Raw genomic sequence first — 21,445 nt, 5'->3', positions numbered from 1 at the left:
TCATCTTATCTTTGCTACCGTCGTTCTAAGCAGTAAGATGAAAAACATGATAAACATCACATGCAATCATATAGTGACAAGATATGTCCATTATCATCTTTGCTTCTTCGATCTCCATCTTCGGGGCTTCGCATGATCATCATCGTCACCGGCCTTACACCATGATCTCCATCATCATGATATCCATCATTCTGTCTCCGTGAAATCGTCTCGCCAACTATTACTTCTACTACTATAGCTAACAGTTAGCAATAAAATAAAGTAATAACCACATACCGTTGCATCTCATACAATAAATTAAGACAACTCATATGGCTCCTGCCGGTTGTCATACTCATCGACATGCAACTCGTTGAATCCGATTACAAGAACATGATCAATCTCATACATCACATATGTAACATCACATCCTTTTGGCCATATCACATCACATAGCATACCCTGCAAAAACAAGTTAGACGTCCTCTAATTGTTGTTGCAAGTTTACGTGGCTGATTTGGGTTTCTAGCAAGAATTCTTCTTACCTACGTGACAGCCACAACGTTGATATGCCAATGCTATTTACCCTTCATAAGGACCTTTTTATCGAATCCAATTCGACTAAAGTGGGAGAGACAGACACCCGCTAGCCACCTTATGCACCAAGTGCATGTCACGCAGTGGAACCAGTCTCACATAAGCATACGTGTAAAGTCGGTCCGAGCCGTTTCATCCCACAATACAGCCGAAAAAAGATAAGACTAGTAACGGAAAGCGATTGACAAAATCATCACCCACAACTTTTGTGTTCTACTCGTGCACGGAATCTACGCATAGAACCTTGGCTCGGATGCCATTGTTGGGAAACATAGTAATTTCAAAAAAGTTCCTACGTCATGCAAGGATCTATCTATGGAGAAACCAGCAACGAGCAAAGGTGGAGAGCATCTTCATACCTTTGAAGATCGCTCAGCGGAAGCGTTGCTATGAACGCGGTTGATGGATTCATACTCGCAGCGACTCGGATCACGGTGGATTCTGATCTAAGTGTCGAACAACAGCACCTCCGCGTTCAACACACGTTCAGCCCGGTGACATCTCCAACGCCTTGAACCAGCAAGGAGGGAGGAGAGGTTGAGGCAGAGCTCTGGCAGCACGACGGCGTGGTGACGATGGAGCTGCGTGGTACTCCGGCAGGGCTTCGCCAAGCGCTATGGAGGACGAGTAGGAGGAGAGGTAGGGCTGCGCTGAGAGAGAGAGAGAGAGAGAGAGAGAGAGAGAGAGAGAGATGTTGTGTTGTAGCCCTCCCAAAGCCTCCACTATATATTGGAGGGAGGGAGAGGGGTCGGCCACCCTAGGGTTTCCCCTAGGTGGTGCGGCGGCCCCCTAGATGGGAGGCAAGGGGCGGCAGCCAGGGCAAGGGTGAGGCATCCCTAGGGGTGGATTGCCACCCAAGGCAAGCCCCCACGCCCTAGGGGTTTTGGCCCACCTTGCCCCCTTGCGCCTTGGGATGAGAGAGGAAGGTGCACCAGCCCACTCTGGGCTGGCTCCCTTCCACCTTTCGGCCTTGATACGTCTCCATCGTATCTACTTTTCCAAACTCTTTTGCCCTTGTTTTGGACTCTAATTTGCATGATTTGAATGGAACTAACCTGGACTGACGCTTTGCCTTGGTGTTGTTTTTGTGCAGAAATCAAAGTTCTTCAAACGTCCTGAAAATTTACGGGCAGCATTTTTGGAAAATATGAAAAATATCTGTGCCAAGATCCACCTGAGGCAGTGGGCCAGTGGGACACAAGCCGTGACTCTGCTACCCCCTGGTGGCGGTGGGCAAGCTTGTGGGGCCCACACGGCTCTGCCGCCCCCAATCTCAGCTCTATAAGTTCACTTTCGTCCCAGAAAAAATAAAAAGAGAAGATTTCGTCGCGTTTGCGATACAGAGGCGCTGCCACATCCTGTTCTTCATCTGGAGGGCAGATCTGGAGCCCGTTTTGGGCTCCGGAGAGGGGAAATCGTCGCCATCGTCATCATCAACCTTCTTCCCTCTCCAATTCCATGAAGCTCTTCGTGGTTCGTGAGTAATCTATTCGTAGGCTCGCTGGGCGGTGATGAGTAGGATGAGATCTATCATGTAATCAAGTTAGTTTTGATGGGGATTGATCCCTAGTATCCACTATGTTCTGAGATTGATGTTGCTACTACTTTGCCATGCTTAATGCTTGTCACTAGGGCCCGAGTGCCATGATTTCAGATCTGAAATTATTATGTTGTCACCAATATATGTGTGTTTTAGATCCGATCTTGCAAGTTGTAGTTACCTACTATGTGTTATGATCCGGCAACCCCGGAGTGACAATAACCGGAACCACTCCCGGTGATGACCATAGTTTGAGGAGTTCATGTGTTCACCAAGTGCTAATGCGTTGGTCCGGTTCTTTATTAAAAGGGGAACCTTAATATCCCGTAGTTTCCTTTTGGACCCCGCTGCCACGGGAGGGATGGACAATAGATGTCATGCAAGTTCTTTTCCCTAAGCACGTATGACGACACACGGAATGCATGCCTACATCACATTGACGAATGGGAGCTAGCCACATATCTCTCCGTGTTATAACTGTTGCATGATGAATATCATCCAAACAAATCACCGACTCATTGCCTACGAGTTTGTCCTACTGCTACTGTTACTTGTCTTGCTCTGCTGCTGTTACTTGTCTTGCTGTGCTGCTACTGTTGCTACTACTGTCGCTTGCCACTGCTGTCACTACTGTTGTTCCTTGCCACTTCCGTTACTCGCTAGTTTGCTGTTACTACTTTGCTTGCAAATACTAATCTTTCAGGTGTGGTTGAATCTGACCCATTCAGCTGCTAACACTCGAGAGTATTCTCTCACCTCGTGTCTGGCGAATAAACAAATTTGGGTCGAATACTCTACCCTCGAAAACTGCTACGATCCCACGCGCTGGTGGGCCGTCAACAACATTCTTCTAGTTTCGATTGCCGGAGAGTGCTAGCAGCATTCTTCTGGTGCCGTTGCAAGGGAAGGTCTGCTGTTACGGAGTCAGGCCTATGTATCCCTTTGGGGCTGGTGGCCCCTCCCGGTGGACCCTCGGAACCCTTTCGGTGGTCCCGGTACATTACTGGTGACGCCTGAAACACTTCCGGCATCCAAATCCTCACTCCCTATATATGAATCTTTGTCTCTCGACCATTCAGGAGCTCCTCGTGACGTTTGAGATCTAATCCGGGACTCCGAACAACCTTCAGTAACCACATAAACTATTTCCCTATAACCCTAGTGTCATCGAACCTTAAGTGTGTAGACCCTACGGGTTTGGGAAGCATGCAGACATGACGAGACACCTCTCCGATTAATAACCAACAGCGGGGTCTGGATATCCATGTTGGTTCCCACATGTTCCACGATGATCTCATCGTATGAACCATGATGTCAAGGATTCAATCAATCCCGTATACAATTCCCTTTGTCTACCGGTATATAACTTGCCCGAGATTCGATTGTCGGTATCCCCATACCTTGTTGAATCTCGTTACTGGCAAGTCTCTTTACTCGTTTCATAGCACATCATCCCGTGGCTAACTCTTTAGTCACGTTGAGCTCATTATGGTGATATTCTACCGAGTGGGCCCTGAGATACCTTTTCGTCACACAGAGTGACAAATCCTAGTCCCGATTTGTACCAACCCAACAGACACTTTCGAAGATACCTGTAGTGCACCTTTATAATCACTCAGTTACGTTGTGACGTTTGATACACCCAAAGCCCTCCTACGGTATCCGGGAGTTGCACAATCTCATGGTCTCAGGAAATGATACTTGATATTAGAAAAGCTTTAGCAGACGAACAACACGATCTAGTGCTATGCTTAGGATTGGGTCTTGTCCATCACATCATTCTTCTAATGATGTGATCCCGTTATCAATGACATCCAATGTCCATGATTAGGAAACCATGATCATCTATTGACCAACGAGCTAGCCACTAGAGGCTCACTAGGGACACATTATGATCTATATATCTACACATGTATTACTGTTTCCGGTTAATACAGTTATAGCATGAATAATAGACAATTCTCATGAACAAGGAAACATAATAATAACCACTTTATTATTGCCTCTAGGGCATATTTCCAACACTATATACTTGGTAAAAGGCGGAAAGCCTTGGCCTTTTTCTCGGTGTTTTGTTCCCCTTTTGTTGCCCTAGTTTCGGCGTATGGTGTTATGTTCCACATTGAGCGCTCCTAACATGCTTGGGGTTGTTATGGGGACCCCCTTGATAAATCGTTTGGGTTTAAAACTCGTCTGGCAAGGCCCATCCTTGGTACTCCATTTTCTAAACAACTTAATAATAATAAATCATAGGAATAGGTACTCCGAGGATAATGAATCAACCCCCGGGCGGTGCTCCTCATGAGTGTTGGTCCAATCTAGAGTCGTGTGCACCGTACACTATGCTTATCCGACGTGTCCTGAGACTGAGATACGCGGCTCTTATCAGGGTTGTCGCAACATCGGGCAGTCTTCCTGGACTTGTTTTTACCTTCTCGATATATCTTGTGCATTAGGATTCCAAGGATACTTTGGGCTATCTCAAGATTGAGGTTTTCCACTAAGGAATCCGATGAGATCACGGATTTTCTGTGGTCAAGGCTTCCTATGCAGCTTGTGGTAGTTTGTGATGGACTAGTTGGAGCACCCGTGCAGGGTTAATATCTTTCAAAAATACGTGCCCACAGTTATCTGTCAACTTGCAAACTTTGTTTAACATCCCGTTATAGATAACTTGAAGTAAACTTAACTAAAATATGCTAACTGTGTGCGTAACCGTGACTGTCTCTTTCACAAGCTTCTTCTCCGACCGAGGACACGGTGGGGTTATGACTGACGTAAGTAGGTGTTGAGGATCACTTAGTGGTTATTATTTAGCTCACGGCCATTATGCATAGACCACTCCACTTACATTATGTTCTCGTAAGTTAGCCACCAATATGTTTAGTGCTGCTGCAACCACAACACTTAACATTACCACACCCAATAACTTGCTTAGTTCTGATATCACACTCGCAAGATTGCTGAGTCTCTATGGCTCACAAATTAATACAACAACATAGGTCGAGGTACCAAAGATCCGGAGGCGTTGGACTCTTCGCAACTTTAGTGGGAGTTTGACGAAGGCAGTGGGCGCATGTATGTGACGTACCTCGACGATTAGAGGACCTTGTTTGTCTCCTGGGCCAGTGAGACAGATTCATTGCATTTTTATCTTTTTTTGTCTGTAGTCGCACCCTATCTTCTGAATGATTGAAATAAATGTTGTGTGGCTTGTAACTTAAATTCTGGCAAGTATAAGCCAATCCATATACCCATGTCTTCATGCATGTATGTGCAATGATTTATGTACTTGCAAAACGCCTAGATGCCTCTATCCATATTAAGGCCTCGACCCCAAATATGGATAGTGCCGCATCTTGGTTGTTACAATAGACTACCCAATTGTCACCACGGGAGTCCGCAAATTTAGTACAAAAACATATATCAAGTGAATCAATAGAACACCCCATTGTAACCATGGGTATCCACATGCAAGACATACATCAACTGATCTCAAATCCAATATTCAATCCGACATAACAAAATCTTGAAGGGGAAGATTGAATTCATCACATTAAGATAGTGTAATGCCCCGGACACACCCGCCGGCGGTCGTTACTCCTGGCGGGATCTAGACTGGTCCCACATGTCAATACTAGTCTTTTATGCGCAATTTGTCCTCACTCATGCGCACCCGGGATCAACTTCCCGGTCGGTCACCCATCCTAGAACTACTCCAAGCCAAGCACGCTTAACCTGGGAGTTCTGTTCGAATGGGCTCCAGGAAAAGAAGGAATTTCTTATTGATATGTGTAGTTTATCATCCCTAATAAGCCAGGCTATCACATACACCACCACTCAAAGGAACCGACGTCCTCGTCGGACCACAGGAGCGTTCCCTCTTGGTACAAACGTCTGTGCATCCAGTCCAGTACATGTAACATGCCGTGTGTCATGACGGGTCACAAACGTCATGAACAACATGACCGCACACCTGTCCGCAAACATCCGTGTAACCGCGAGGGTCGGCTCTGATACCAAACTTGTAACGCCCCGGACACACCCGTCGGCGGTCGTGAAAAAGAAGGAATTCCTTATTGATATGAGTAGTCTATCATCCCTAATAAGCCAGGCTATCACAGATAGCAAGGGACAAACACCATGATCCAACTATAGTAGCAAAGCTCGTGATACATCAAGATCGCGGCATCTCAAGAAAACGAGAGACAGAGAGTGATTAAATACATAGCTACTAGTACATACCCTGAGCCTCGAGGGTGAACAACTCCCTCCTCATCATGGACAGCGTCGAGATGATGAAGATGGCCTCCGGTGAGGATTGCCCCCTCCGACATGGTGCCAGGAGAGGGCATTGGATGAGTTTTCTTGGGTACATAGGCTTGCGGCTGTGAAGCGGAAGTTCTAGGTTTACTTCTGGTGGTTTTGGTATTTATAGGATTTTTCTGCATTGGAATCGTGTTAACCAAAGCCATGTGGGCCCCACAAGCTAACAGGGTGCCGAGGGGAGTGGTCAAGCCCTATTGGCTTGTGGCCCACAGGTCGCTCACCTCCCGTGGTTATTTGCTCCGTTATTTCTTATTTTCTCTAAAAAAATCATAAAAAAGTTTCGGGCGATTCTAAGACCTTTTATTTTCTACACAAAAACAACACCACAGTTATTCTGCTAAAATAGTATTAGTATGGGTTAGTTCTAAATAAATCATATAAAGTGCATCAAAACCATATAAAACTATTGTAAACATAGGCAAACATGACATGGATACTTCATATATAATCAATACGTTGGAGACGTATCAGCATCCCCAACCTTATAATGATAAAAGAAATAATTTAAGTGTGAATGCTAGCATAGTGTATAATTGTGATCAATGATAATTCAGTCACTTTTTGTAGCATAATTAACATCAAATTTTCTCATGAAACTCAATATGATAGAGTAGCAATCAATTCATATGTTATGGTTCAAACAATGCATTTTCTTGAAATTTAACAACCTATGTTCTTACTCATCAAACAATTTCAATGCATCATCAAGTCTAGGTAAGAGCTCCACATACTCTATTATCATAGAGTCTTCTATGATTTCCAATACTCAAAGCATATTTTTATAACAAATAACATCCATCGAACACAGAGAAAGATAGGGGCTTAATGTTTTGCCTCCCAACGTACTTATCATGAAGCTAATTTTCAACAATAACGAATCATGATCGAATATATTTGACTGGATGTATGTTTTTGGATCTTTCCCACCACATGGTGCTTGCCAACTAATAGATTGAGGTTGGAATAAGAAGTTAACTCAACAGGAAAAGTAAATAATATAAAAGTAAATAGATTGTCTCTTTGCGTAGGGAAGTAGGGATTCGCATAGGTGCTAGAGCCCATTGTTTAAAACAAAGTTGGATATATTTTGGGTGGTGTGCCTTTCCTATCAAATTTACAACAAGGGATTTCAATATTTTCCATGATATTCACATTATCTGCGGTTCCCAAACAGAATTGAAATTTTACTCCCCCACAACCAATCAAACACTTTCCATGGCTAGCCGTAGCCACGGGTGCCCTCCAAACAATCAGCTTTCTAGCGGGAGTTCTTGTATTTATGTTTGTATTATGCAGGACTATGAATCCTTTTTTACTAGCCTCTCTCGTGCAAAGACAAGTGCAATATGGATAGCAAGGAGCAAACACCAAATGATCCAACAATAGTAACAAAGCCCGTGATACAACAAGATCGTGGTGTCTCGAGAACATGAGAGAGAGAGAGAGAGATTAAACACATAGCTACTGGTTCATACCCTTAGCCCCGAGGGTGAAGCAATCCCTCCTCGTCATGGACACCGCCGGGATGACGAAGATGGCCTCCGGTGATGATTGCCCCCTCCCACAGGGTGCCGGAGCAGGGCTCTGGATGAGTTTTCTTTGGTACAAAGGCTTTGCAGCGGTGGAGTGGAAGTTCTACATTTACTTCTGGTGGTTTTGGTATTTATAGGAGTTTTCGGCGTTGGAAGCACACTATTAGGAGCCACGTGGGACCCACAAACTAACAGGGCGCGTCGACGGGGGTGGGCGCGCCCTGTTAGCTTTGGCCCACATGTGGCTCCCCTCCAATGGTTCTTTGCTCTGGTATTTCTTATTTTCTCCAGAAAAAATCATAGAAAAGTTTCGAGCGATTCCGAGAACTTTTATTTTCTGCAGAAAAACAACACCACAGTAATTCTGCTAAAAAACGCATGTCCATGTTAGTTCTAAATAAAGCATATAAAGTGCATCAAAATCATATAAACATTTTGTAAAGATAGGCAAATATGGCATAGATACTTCATAAATTATCGATACATTGGAGACGTATCAGTCGTCTGTTAGCTTGTGTGTCTTGACAGTGAACTGTTATGTGTGTAATAATCGTACTACCTCTATGCAGTGAGTTGGGACAACTTGTGTGTCACTTGGTCAGTTGCATAATTGTGTTGTTTCAACATTTGTTATTTCATCTGCATTTGTCAACCTGCAAACAAATGGAATGTGAATTTAGTGCATTCATTCAGAGAAATACATTAATTAGAGAACTATATTCATTAATGGCATACATGTTGGAATTATGCCCTAGAGGCAATAATAAATATAGTTGTTATTATAATTCATGTATCAAGATAATCGTTTATTATCCATGCTATAATTGTATTGAATGAAGACGCATTTACATGTGTGGATACATAGACAAAACACTGTCCCTAGCAAGCCTCTAGTTGGCTAGCCAGTTGATCAAAGATAGTCAGTGTCTTCTGATTATGAACAAGGTGTTGTTGCTTGATAACTGGATCACGTCATTAGGAGAATCACGTGATGGACTAGACCCAAACTAATAGACGTAGCATGTTGATCGTGTCATTTTATTGCTACTGTTTTCTGCGTGTCAAGTATTTGTTCCTATGACCATGAGATCATATAACTCACTGACACCGGAGGAATACTTTGTGTGTATCAAACGTCGCAACGTAACTGGGTGACTATAAAGATGCTCTACAGGTATCTCCGAAGGTGTTAGTTGAGTTAATATGGATCAAGACTGGGATTTGTCACTCCGTGTGATGGAGAGGTATCTCGGGGCCCACTCGGTAATACAACATCACACACAAGCCTTGCAAGCAATGTGACTTAGTGTAAGTTGCGGGATCTTGTATTACGGAACGAGTAAAGAGACTTGCCGGTAAACAAGATTGAAATAGGTATGGGGATACTGACGATCGAATCTCGGGCAAGTAACATACCAAAGGACAAAGGGAATGACATACGGGATTATATGAATCCTTGGCACTGAGGTTCAAACAATAAGATCTTCGTAGAATATGTAGGATCCAATATGGGCATCCAGGTCCCGCTATTGGATATTGACCGAGGAGTCACTCGGGTCATGTCTACATAGTTCTCGAACCCGCAGGGTCTGCACACTTAAGGTTCGACGTTGTTTTATGCGTATTTGAGTTATATGGTTGGTTACCGAATGTTGTTCGGAGTCCCGGATGAGATCACGGACGTCACGAGGGTTTCCGGAATGGTCCGTAAATGAAGATTGATATATAGGATGACCTCATTTGATTACCGGAAGGTTTTCGGAGTTACCGGAAATGTACCGGGAATGACGAATGGGTTCCGGGAGTTCACCGGGGGGGCAACCCACCCCGGGGAAGCCCATAGGCCTTGAGGGTGGCGCACCAGCCCTTAGTGGGCTGGTGGGACAGCCCAAAAGGGGCCCTATGCGCAATGGAAGAAAAATCAAAGAGAAAGAAAAAAAAAGGAGGAGGTGGGAAGGGAAGGAAGGACTCCCACCCACCAAACCAAGTACAACTCGGTTTGGGGGGGAGACCTTCCCCCCTTGGCTCGGCCGACCCCCTTGGGGCTCCTTGAGCCCCAAGGCAAGGTCCCCTCCCTCCCACCTATATATACGGAGGTTTTAGGGCTGATTTGAGACGACTTTTCCACGGCAGCCCGACCACATACCTCCACGGTTTTTCCTCTAGATCGCGTTTCTGCGGAGCTCGGGCGGAGCCCTGCTGAGACAAGGTCATCACCAACCTACGGAGCACCGTCATGCTGCCGGAGAACTCTTCTACCTCTCCGTCTCTCTTGCTGGATCAAGAAGGCCGAGATCATCGTCGAGCTGTACGCGTGCTCAACGCGGAGGTGCCGTCCGTTCGGTACTAGATCGTGGGACTGGTCGCGGGATTATTCGCGGGGCGCATCGAGGGACGTGAGGACGTTCCACTACATCAACCGCGTTCACTAACGCTTCTGCTATATGGTCTACAAGGGTACGTAGATCACTCATCCCCTCTCGTAGATGGACATCACCATGATAGGTCTTCGTGCGCGTAGGAAAATTTTTGTTTCCCATGCGACGTTACCCAACAATACAATATTTCACTCATAGTCACCGAGTAATACATTCATTCAATCGTCTACATACTCGAGAAGAACATGAAAATGGTCCAGAAATCCCAATAAACCACATATAAGAGCATGGGATGAATTAAAATTGTAATATAAAACCACAGGTTGTAATATAAACCACAGGTTGTAATATAAAACCATAACATAGAAGATCCACTTGAACATATACTTAAGAACATAGCAAATAATATCCATTACAACATACTTAAGAACATAGCAAATGAGGTTCAAACATAAGACATTAGAGTTCACATGCATTGCCCTAGCCTAGGTTAACTTATCATTAACTCAAAATGTACACCCATTGTTGGGGAACGTTGCATGGGAAACAAAGATTTTCCTACGCACACGAAGACCTATCATAGTGATGATTATCTACGAGAGGGAGATCGGATCTACATACCCTTGTAGATCTCTAAGCAGGAAGCGTTAAGAAACGCGGTTGATGTAGTGGAACGTCTTCGCGATCCAAATCGCCACCGTCCCACGATCAGTCCCGATCTAGTACCGAACGGATGGCACCTTCGCGTTCAACACACGTACAGCTTGATGACGATCTCCGCCTTCTTTATCCAGCAAGAGAGACGGGGAACTAGATGAGTTCTCTGGCAGCGTGACGGCGTGCCGATGATGGTGGTGATCTATTCCCGCAGGGCTTCGCCTAAGCACCGCAGAAATCCGATCTAGAGGAAGAACTACGAACTAGAGGAGTGGGTTGCACGTGGCTGAAATTGTGTCTCAAAAACCCAAAACCTCTAGTATATATAGGAGGAAGGAGGGGCTAGCCTTAAGCACCAAGGAGAACCTCCTTCGACTCAGCCGAAGCTAGGGAGGAGGAGTCCTCCTCCAATCCTACTTGGAGTAGGACTCCTCCCCAAGTTGTCCACCTCTTTTGGTTTTTTCCATTTTTACCTCATGGGCTTTCTTTGGTTGACTAGACAACCCACTAAGGGCTATTGCGCCACCATCAAGTCCACGTGGCCCTCTTGGGAAGTGGTGGGCCCACCGGTACCCATCCGTCACTCCCAGTACACTGCCGGCAATGCCCGAAATCCTTCCAGAATCCAAATACCAACTTCCTATATATCAATCTTCATTTTCGGACCATTCCAGAAACCCTCGCGATGTCCGGGATATCATTCGGGACTCCAAACAAAAATTCGGTCACCAACACCTATAATTCAACTATACTGAAACATCACCGAACCTTAAATGTGGAGACCCTGCGGTTCGAGAACTATGCAGACATGACCTGAGAAACTCTCCAGTCAATATCCAATAGCTCGACGTGGATGTCCATATGGGGTCCTACATATTCTACGAAGATCTTATTGGTTGAACCTCTATGCCAAGGATTCATATAATCCCGTATACCATTCCCTTTGTCCTTCGGTATGTTACTTGCCCGAGATTTGATTGTCGGTATCTCTATACCTATTTCAATCTCTTTACCGGCAAGTCTCTTTACTCGTTCCGCAATACAAGATCCCGTGACTAACTATTTAGTCACATTGCTTGCAAGGATTATATGTGATGTTGTATTGCCGATTGGGTCCCGAGATACCTCTCCGTCACACGGAGTGACAAATCCCAGTCTTGATCCATGCTAACTCAACGGACACCTTCGGAGATGCATGTAGAGTACCTTTATAGTCACCCACTAACGTTACGACGTTTGATACACACAAGGCATTCCTCCGGTGTTAGTGAGTTACATGATCTCACAGTCATAGGAATGACTACTTGACATGCAGAAAACAATAGCAACAAAATGACACGATCATATGATACGTTCATAGTTTGGGTCTTGTCCATCACATCATTCTCCTAATGATGTGCTCCCGTCATCAAGTGACAACACTTGTCTATGGCTAGGAAACATTAACCATCCTTGACCAACAAGCTAGTCAACTAGAGACTCACTAGGGACACAGTTTTGTCTATATATCCACACATGCATTTATGTTTCCATTCAATATAGTTATAGCATGGATAATAAATGATTATCTTGAAAAAGGAAATGTAATAATAACTATTTTATTATTGCCTCTAGGGCATATTTCCAACACCCATATCTTCACATGAGACTATTAGGCCTTGGATGTACTTCACCACCATAGCCAACACTTCATGACTCAAGGATGACCTTCTTCTCCTTCCTCCCATAGACATCTTTCAACAGCTCACCAACCACATGCTCAAGCTTTTCTTCTGTTTTTCAAGAAGATCTATGTCAACTTGAACCTCTTTCGTGGCCTTCCCGGTGTTCTTGATAATGTCAGCTTGGCCGTGCAAAATGCACCTCTGCTCCTTGGCAAGTTTTGGCATTTCCATCTGCACCTCCAACGACCTAGATTGCACCTCTAGCTCTTTCTTCTTGTTCTTCTTCTCAAGCTCATCATTCTCAATTACTTTTTAGTACACCATGTTATCCACCCTACCATCTTGCCAATCAAACATCAGTGCTACATCTTCAGCAAGCTTGTTGTACTCACTGCACATCTTGTCATTTTCACTCTTAAGCTTGGCCAATTGTTTCTAAAACATTTGCTTGTCAAGTACCCTTCCACAATTCTTCTCATGAAACATTCCCTATAGCTGGGACAAACATTTCCGAAGAACAGGAGACCAAGGCATGTCAACCCACTCAACAATACCACAGTTCACACCATCTGCCAATATTTGAAAACTAAGAATTCGAAGACCTATTGCAATGCCTAACAATGGCTATTCTGCATATGCCTACTGAAATTATTGTTTCCTGCACAAATTACTAAAAACTGATTTAGTTAATGAAACTTCCTACTCAATTTGTTGCCTAACAAAAATGACTAAAACAGTTTCAGTTAATGAAACTTCTTACTTAATTTCCTGCCTCATCTCATGCATTGGACATCCTAATGTAACAAATAAGAGTGATGCAATCGTCAAAAAAATGATTGGCATATAACCTGCAGTGGTCATTCATAGAAACACATTCTAGTTGAAGTTCCCTTAGAAGCCACACACGTAATAGGCCTCATGTGGTGCATCATGCATTTGGGTTCAGAAAGCTCAAGTTGGCCACAGACAAGGGGCTCTACATTGGTGTGAGGTGTCTCTTGCATCCACATAACCAACAACAAGAGATTTTATCACCACTCAAAGCAAAATACAATGGAACATTGCATCAAAACAATAATCCCCAATTCAGCAGGAACGCTAACCCTAACTCAGCAAAATCCTAAATCAGCAACAACCCTCACCCTAACTTAGCAAGATACATATGAGTGACACAAGAACAACCCTAATTAAGCAAGATCCAAAACCCTAACCTAGTTTGGCCAAGAAAAGAACTTACCCAAAGCCCCATGTCCATGCCGGTGATCTCACAATCATCGTCTGAGCTCATTTCCCCGTCGTTCCAGGAAGGCATGGCGGAAGGGAGGGCAACGACCTAGGCTATTGTCGTCATTGGTGGCGAGCTAGGCGGAGCGAGCAAGAGGAGTGAGAGTGAGGAGAGTAGGAGCAGGGGAGCGAAGGGGATAGAGACGGCTAGGTATTTATGACCCGGATCCGACCGCACCGGTATGGAAAACAACCGTTGGTCGCTCCGTTAGCGCGTCTGGCCACGTGGCCTGAGTAGTTGGCCCTGGCAGTCACAACCCGACTTATTTCGCTAGCAACGGACGGTTTATATTTTTTGAAACAGCCAACCCCAGACTTTGTATTCATCAGCGGAAAGAAATCGGTAGCTTTTTAAAACCATAGCCCGAATTGTGATAGTTTTATGTTTTTTACTCGTAGCAAAACGTCCACAGACGTAGGATGGATGCGTCAATGACATTCACCAACTACTAATCTAATCCAGGGGCGTAACCAGTGGGTGTGCCACGTGTGCCATGGCACACCCAGATTTTTGGAAAACATTTTTTATCATGAAAAAGCGCTTGATTTTTAAGGCCCATTGCAAGTTAATTGAAATAGACCTTAATTTTTTTTAAGTGTGCACACTTTCTATTTTGTTTCTAGGTGCGCGAGGATCTAATCACTACCTAGCTACAGTATATGCGAATTAGCCTACATGCTAGTCCGTAGGATGGTTTTACCCTAAATCTGTTAAGACTCTCACAATAAGATTTTGGTCACCGACATCTGCTCCGCATATACGATTCTCCAAGTATTCTTGTGCTTCAACTTACAAGCAAATGGAAAGTATAGAATTAATAGTATCACGCCCAACAATTTTATCCACTCGATCACCTCTATATCTTCATTTTTCAAAGTGTCCGTGTGTGGTTTCTAACACACTACAATAAAGAGGTTGAGACTGCTGCTAAACCAGGTTTCGGTACACCCAAAACGAGGTCAATCAGTGGCAACAACCCTCACCTAAAAGACATCCTTTTACAACAAGCCATTGCACCTGCTGCAGCATATTGCATTGACTGAACAACTTCACCCGTGCATGCAAGCTGTACTACCCTATTTGATTGTGCTGCCTGCATGCGTGCTGGCTAAAACGATAGGCCGGAGGCAGATGGCTGTCAAGGTGGTCGGGTGCGCTCCGCCGCGCAAGTATCGAAACGCCGGCGGCGACCCTGAGGAGCCGTGCCGACAGCTGCAGGCCGAGTCCAGGAAGTCGACGAGGGCGTGGGCCGTAGTCACGGTGCGCATCAGCGTACGGAGCCTCTGCTTCCGTTCGTCCCTGCTACTTGTGGTCGTGCTGTTCGTCGTTACCGGCATCTCGGTCACGAGCAAGGACAGCGCCGGCGAGCCGCCGTCGGTGCCTCCGCATCCCGCTGCCGCCATCTCGGCCACGACGACCAGGAGCAGCGGCTTCACCGCCGCGGGGCCACCGACCGTGTCTACGCCTCCCGCTGCTCCTGCCTCGGCCCTGACGAACAGGAGCAGCGAGGTCACGGCCGCCGAGCCACCTACCGTTGCTGCCGCCGGTGGTGGCCGGGGCGTGGACGAGTGTGACATGTCCTCCGGCCGGTGGGTTTACGACGAGGAGGCGTACCCTCTGTACAAGGAGAGCGCGTGCCGGTTCATGTCGGAGAACCTGGCATGCGGGAAGTACGGCAGGACGGACCTCCGGTACCAGCACTGGCGGTGGCAGCCGCACGGCTGCGACCTTCCTAGGTACGTGCCATACCCACACATGTCCATGCCGTGCATAGTGAAGTAGGTCTAGCGTGTACTCTTATGCACAATAAGCTGCAATGTCTCTGCCGGTTGTTCAACTGCTCATGCTATCATGCATGCGTGAAGTTTAACGAAAGGGTCGATGGATCAGGTTCGACGCGGCGAAGTTGCTGGAGAAGCTGCGCGGGAAGCGGCTGGCTTTCGTGGGCGACTCCCTGAACCGGAACCAGTGGGTGTCCATGGTGTGCCTCATCGACACCGCCACCCCGGGCCTCCACAAGACCCTCGACTCCACCGGATCCCTCGTCTCCTTCAACGTCCACGTACGTTCCGACTTACCAATTAATCAACTGACATGATCGAATGATCGATCGATCAAAGGAGAGCAAAGTCGCATGAACACTGAAATGAAAATTGATATCAGGAGTACAACGCGTCGGTGGACTTCTACTGGTCGCCGCTGCTGGTGGAGTCCAACTCGGACCACCCGGTGCACCACCGCGTCGCCGACCGCACCGTGCGCGCCGCCTCCATCGTCAAGCACGCCCGGCACTGGACGAACGCCGACGTGCTCGTCTTCAACTCCTACCTCTGGTGGCGCCGCCCCTCCATCAAAGTCCGGTGAGTAATACTACCGATCATTGAACCGTTGACTTACTGCTGACTTTTGTTTGACCCTCGCTCATAGATGCGTGGGTGGATGCGTTGCAGGTGGGGGTCGTTCGAGACACCGGCGGCGAAAGAGAACGAGCACTACGGGGTGACCAAGGCGGTCGACGGCCTGCGCGCGTTCGAGCTGGCGCTCACGACGTGGGCCGACTGGCTCGAGTTCCACGTCGACCGCGCACGCACCCGCCTCTTCTTCGTGACCATGTCGCCGACCCACCTCCCCTCCGACGAGTGGGGTGACGACGCCGGCGGCGGCGCCAGCCACGGGTGCTACAACGAGACGGAGCCGATCGCTGCGGCGGAGGAGGGGGGCCGCTACCAGCGCGGCAACACGTCGGACCCGGCGTTCGCGCGTGCGGTAGAGGAGCAGGCGCGGCGGCTGGGCGCGCGCGGCGTGGCGGTGCGGCTGGTGAAGGTGACGGGGATGTCGGAGCGGCGCAAGGACGCGCACCCGTCGGTGCACCGGCGGCAGTGGGACCCCATCACGGACGCGCAGGGGAGGGACCCGAGCAGCTACGCGGACTGCATCCATTGGTGCCTCCCCGGCGTGCCCGACGTATGGAACCACCTCCTCTACGCGCACATCGTCTCATGACGACGAAATGACGTTACAAACGGGTTGCACACCATGTCACCGGAGTAAGTGGGATGGGCAAAAAATCACCGTTTTGACCTTCTTAATGAAATTAATCATGAAATAGCTTCAAATGTGATTAAAGGTCAAAACAGTGATTTTGACCACTGGCCGCACTATATTCTGTTGCTTGTTATTGAACTATTAAAAACAGCGCAAGAAGACGTTTGGCTCAACCCTTTGTATCAAATGCATTGGCGCTCATACCGAGCAAAAGCTTTATCTTTCCTACATCGAGACATAGCATATAATCTCGCCTTCCACGCTTTGGGAAGATTCGTTCTATGGAACGGTACAGATAACCTTCCACGCTTTTTGAGTGTTTTTGTATGATTCTCACCGGTTTACCTTTTTTTTGTTTGTTATCTTTTTCATGTTTTTTCTTACCCGCTTTTCTTGTTATTCATTTTTGAATTTTCTTGTTCTTTCTGTTTTCCAATTTGTTTTCATTGTTTTTATTCCAGCTTTCTTTCGGTTTTGTTTGAAATTTTTGTTTTCATTTATTTTCATTGTATTCATCTTAAAAATACATGTCAAACTTATACAAAAACACGTTGAACATTTTACATATGTAGGTTGAACATTTTTCACATACACGTTGAACATTTCATAAATACACGCTGAGAATTTTTCTGAATACTTGTTGAATATTTGTTAAATGCGCATTGCCATATTTGGTATGCACTGCCAATATTTTTACTACATCCTGAACATTTTTAAAACACCTTCTGAACATTTCGAAACACAAGTCAATATTGTTCCTAAATACACTCTGAATATTTTATTAACGTACATTGAACATTTATTTTAATACACAATGATTTTTTTAATGCAATATGAAAATTTTCTGAATTTATGGTGAACGTTCTTGTACACGAGGAGAAAATATATCATCTTGAATATTTATTGTATGGAATATTTTCTAATACATGTTGAACATTTCTTGGATGTCATTAGTTGTTTCTCAAACGGGTTAAAGAACTAAACTTCTGAAAAATAAACTTTTACAGTTATCAACATTTTATTATTATGCGATTAAATTCTTTGTAAAGACGCAATGAACTTTGTTTAACTCACCATGTCAATTTTTTATTATGTGACGAACATTTTCAAAGTATGTGATGAACATTTTTGAATTCATGAGGAAAAAAAATTAATACACGACGAACATTTCTAAGACACACGTTGAACGTCACTGAAATGGCCCAAATATCATTTTGAATGCTACAAACAATTTTAAAGGTTGTAGAAAAAAAACTTGGTACGTGAACTTTCTTGCAAATATAATTAACAATGTTTGACAAAGTACACGGACAAATTTTACATTATATGAACATTTCTTAATGTATGGTGAAATTTGTACAAGAAAAGGAAGTGAATTAGTTTCAGAAATATATGAAATATTAAAAAATAAAAAATATAAGCAAAAACAGAAAAGAGAAAAGAGAAAGAAAAACAGTCCTTAACATACCACGCACATGTGAACACTTTGAGGTGACACGGCATTGGGCCTGGCCCACTACATTGTCGGTTGAGGCAGGTCAGTCTTCGGTCTCATGTGAGGCAAGACCTAGATGCAACCCTCATATGAACGTATGACCTTAACTACCCAAGTTTGGTTGGGCTTTTAAAAGTTTAAACAATAGTTTAAAAGGAATTAGCACATGCATAAAATATAAGTCTATGGTCCCAAAAATATCTAGTCTAGTCCAAATTTGAAAGAGAAGTCAAAAGACAAAAACGATTTATTTGTTATCAATATCAATGATGGGCCAAATTTAAAGCCCAATTTGTATGAGGTACTATTTACTATTGAACTTGTCTATTTTATTGTTAACCTATGTTATGATTTTTTTAATTTCTAATTTCTTGACATATCGACCGATATTCCTTAAAACAAAGGTATTAGTGTTATCTATGTCAAATGTGGCTTCTAGTTTTTTGCATGGTGAGACCTTGTGTGTCGGGTATTCTCCCATAAATGCCCCGGTTGGTTCTAGACACACAAACTCACGCAAGAGAGCGGAGTCCTTTGTTGGGTAGAATCAATTTTATTTGGTAGCATTGTTACTTCTGGGCAAAGCATAAATTTAGTTATTTGTCCCAAATGCATTGTTCAACTCGTGAAACATAGGTTAGTTTGGTGTTTGTGGTGTGTAGTAAGTCTTAGATTTGGCCATATCTTTTCGGTTTGTGGCAAGAACTAAGGTCGGGTTTAGGGTATGTGTTGGAAGGAAGAAGGGATATAATGCCATGGTATATTTAGATATTTAATGTAGTGTGCTTTAAATATTAAGTAGCATAATTGTCATTGATACATTACGCTCCTTGCTAATGCTTTTAAGATGGAAAGAATTGTTAATGTTCATTATGTGGACAAGAGGCAATTTGAGTAACAATGTCGACATTCTTGACAACAAGGACAAATTCATGACATTTGTGAAAAGCTCTAATTATGATGAGGTTGTTAGAAGATGAAAAAACACATTGAATTAGATGGAACCGAGAGAGCAAGTTGAACTGGAAGGAAGGTATGATGTTGGGTCGGGACCTCGTTCCTCAATGATGGTAGTGCCTATCACGTCGGAATTTGGTTGGGGTGTACATGAGGTTGCATATATCACTGTGAAGGTAATGCCTATCACAATGGAATAGAGTTTCCCGAACTATTTGCTATAAAGGTCCTACCTTGCATATTGCCTTGCGATGTCCCTTTGCAGGTGATGATATGATTGGAACAACAATTGCGCCACTTGTGGAGGGTTAGAGTGAGTTGTATTCCCGACTGCTCATATGAGATAACCGTTTACAGTCAAGGTTTCCTTCTATTGTCGCGATGTTGAGGTTTATTTTATCCAGCTAGAGATTTGAGTTTGACTATAATGAATTTTCTCTAATCCACGATCACTTTCCAAACATATATAACGACCAAATGAGTTTCTACATTTCATAATCGGGCACCTTTCTTGCTACCAAGGCATGTGGCATGAAATGATCTCCTATTGTTAAATGTTAGTTAGGGACCAACGTTTTTGTGAGCCTAAACTGGTTAAAACATCCTCACATGTTTATACTATATTTGTTACATGCCACAACTTATATTGTTGTGAAAAATATATTATTTTATATATATACAACATATAATTTATTATTTTGCATATAATTGTTTAGTTATAATCAAGAGAATTAGCAGTGTAAACATTATGTCTATATAATTTTCATAGTGTTCACATACTTAGCACAATTAGTGGGAAAATGGAAATGTATTTTGGCGCATTTGTTATACTGAATTTGTCCAGCATGAGAAACTATATTGTTACTCTTTTTTACCCTAAACTAGAATAGCCAGAGATTCGTAAGCCTGCTGCAAATTAGAATTACTGATATGTGTGTTTATATATACTTCTTCTATGGACTCATTAAGGCGTAGTTTGGTTACGGCCTGGACCATGTGGAATGCTCGGGATTGCATTCTAATCCACGTGGCCGTCCATGCAGAGAACTGTTCCACGTGGGTTCTACTTAGGTTGTTTGGTTTGGATCATGGTGAGGGAAATCCTGGCCCAAACTGCGTCAATCTACAGGGGCAGAAGAATTGCCTCCACCTCATGGAATAAATCCATCGCGGAAAGAAACTCCTAACCCCTGGTTGAAATTCATGCTACACATGTTTGTTCATTTTTGGAAAGGAAAAGGAAACTCCTAACCCATGGTTTTTTATGTGTGTTTTTCTCGGAGAAAAAGGTTCACTTTTTCCTTATAAATGGGCATTATCCACTTCCAGTAACTTGCTTAACAGAAATACATCAGTTCCAAATTACTCCCTCCATTCATGGATATATTATGTTGGATATTTTAGTCTAGACTACATATGGATTGAAATGAGTGAACAACCACACTAAAACATGTCTATATACATTTGATTCGCGAAAAAACTAGACCATCTTATATTTGTGAATGAAAAGACTAGAACGGTACGAACAAAGGGGGGAGAGGGATGAAAGATAGTTGGGGTGGTAGTAGGAAACTGTGGTAAATGACTCAATATCGGAATCAATTCTATAGGAAAAATACTGTTGGGGAACGTCGCATGGGAAACAAAAAAAATTTCTACGCGCACGAAGACCTATCATGGTGATGTCCATCTACGAGAGGGGATGAGTGATCTACGTACCCTTGTAGATCGTACAGCAGAAGCGTTAGAGAACGCGGTTGATGTAGTGGAACGTCCTCACGTCCCTCGATCCGCCCCGCGAACAATCCCGCGATCAGTCCCACGATCTAGTACCGAACGGACGGCACCTCCGCGTTCAGCACACGTACAACTCGACGATGATCTCGGCCTTCTTGATCCAGCAAGAGAGACGGAGAGGTAGAAGAGTTCTCCGGCAGCGTGACGGCGCTCCGGAGGTTGGTGATGATCTTGTCTCAGCAGGGCTCCG

General features: G+C 44.6%; 1 protein-coding gene across 1 annotated transcript; it reads left to right on the top strand.

The window, feature by feature from the left end:
* The first annotated feature begins 15,039 nt into the window (after positions 1–15,039).
* On the top strand, positions 15,040–17,236 carry LOC123399189 (protein trichome birefringence-like 34). Its single transcript, XM_045093620.1, has 4 exons — positions 15,040–15,697; positions 15,852–16,023; positions 16,125–16,321; positions 16,412–17,236. The coding sequence occupies exons 1-4, from the start codon at positions 15,093–15,095 to the stop codon at positions 16,962–16,964; spliced, it is 1,527 nt and encodes a 508-aa protein (XP_044949555.1). The 5' UTR covers positions 15,040–15,092; the 3' UTR covers positions 16,965–17,236.
* The last annotated feature ends 4,209 nt before the right edge of the window (positions 17,237–21,445 follow it).

The sequence above is a fragment of the Hordeum vulgare genome, chromosome 5H, assembly GCF_904849725.1.
Source record: "Hordeum vulgare subsp. vulgare chromosome 5H, MorexV3_pseudomolecules_assembly, whole genome shotgun sequence".
Taxonomy (NCBI): Eukaryota; Viridiplantae; Streptophyta; class Magnoliopsida; order Poales; family Poaceae; genus Hordeum; species Hordeum vulgare.
Note: the sequence above shows the minus strand (reverse complement) of the source record. Positions and strands in the feature narration are given on the sequence as shown.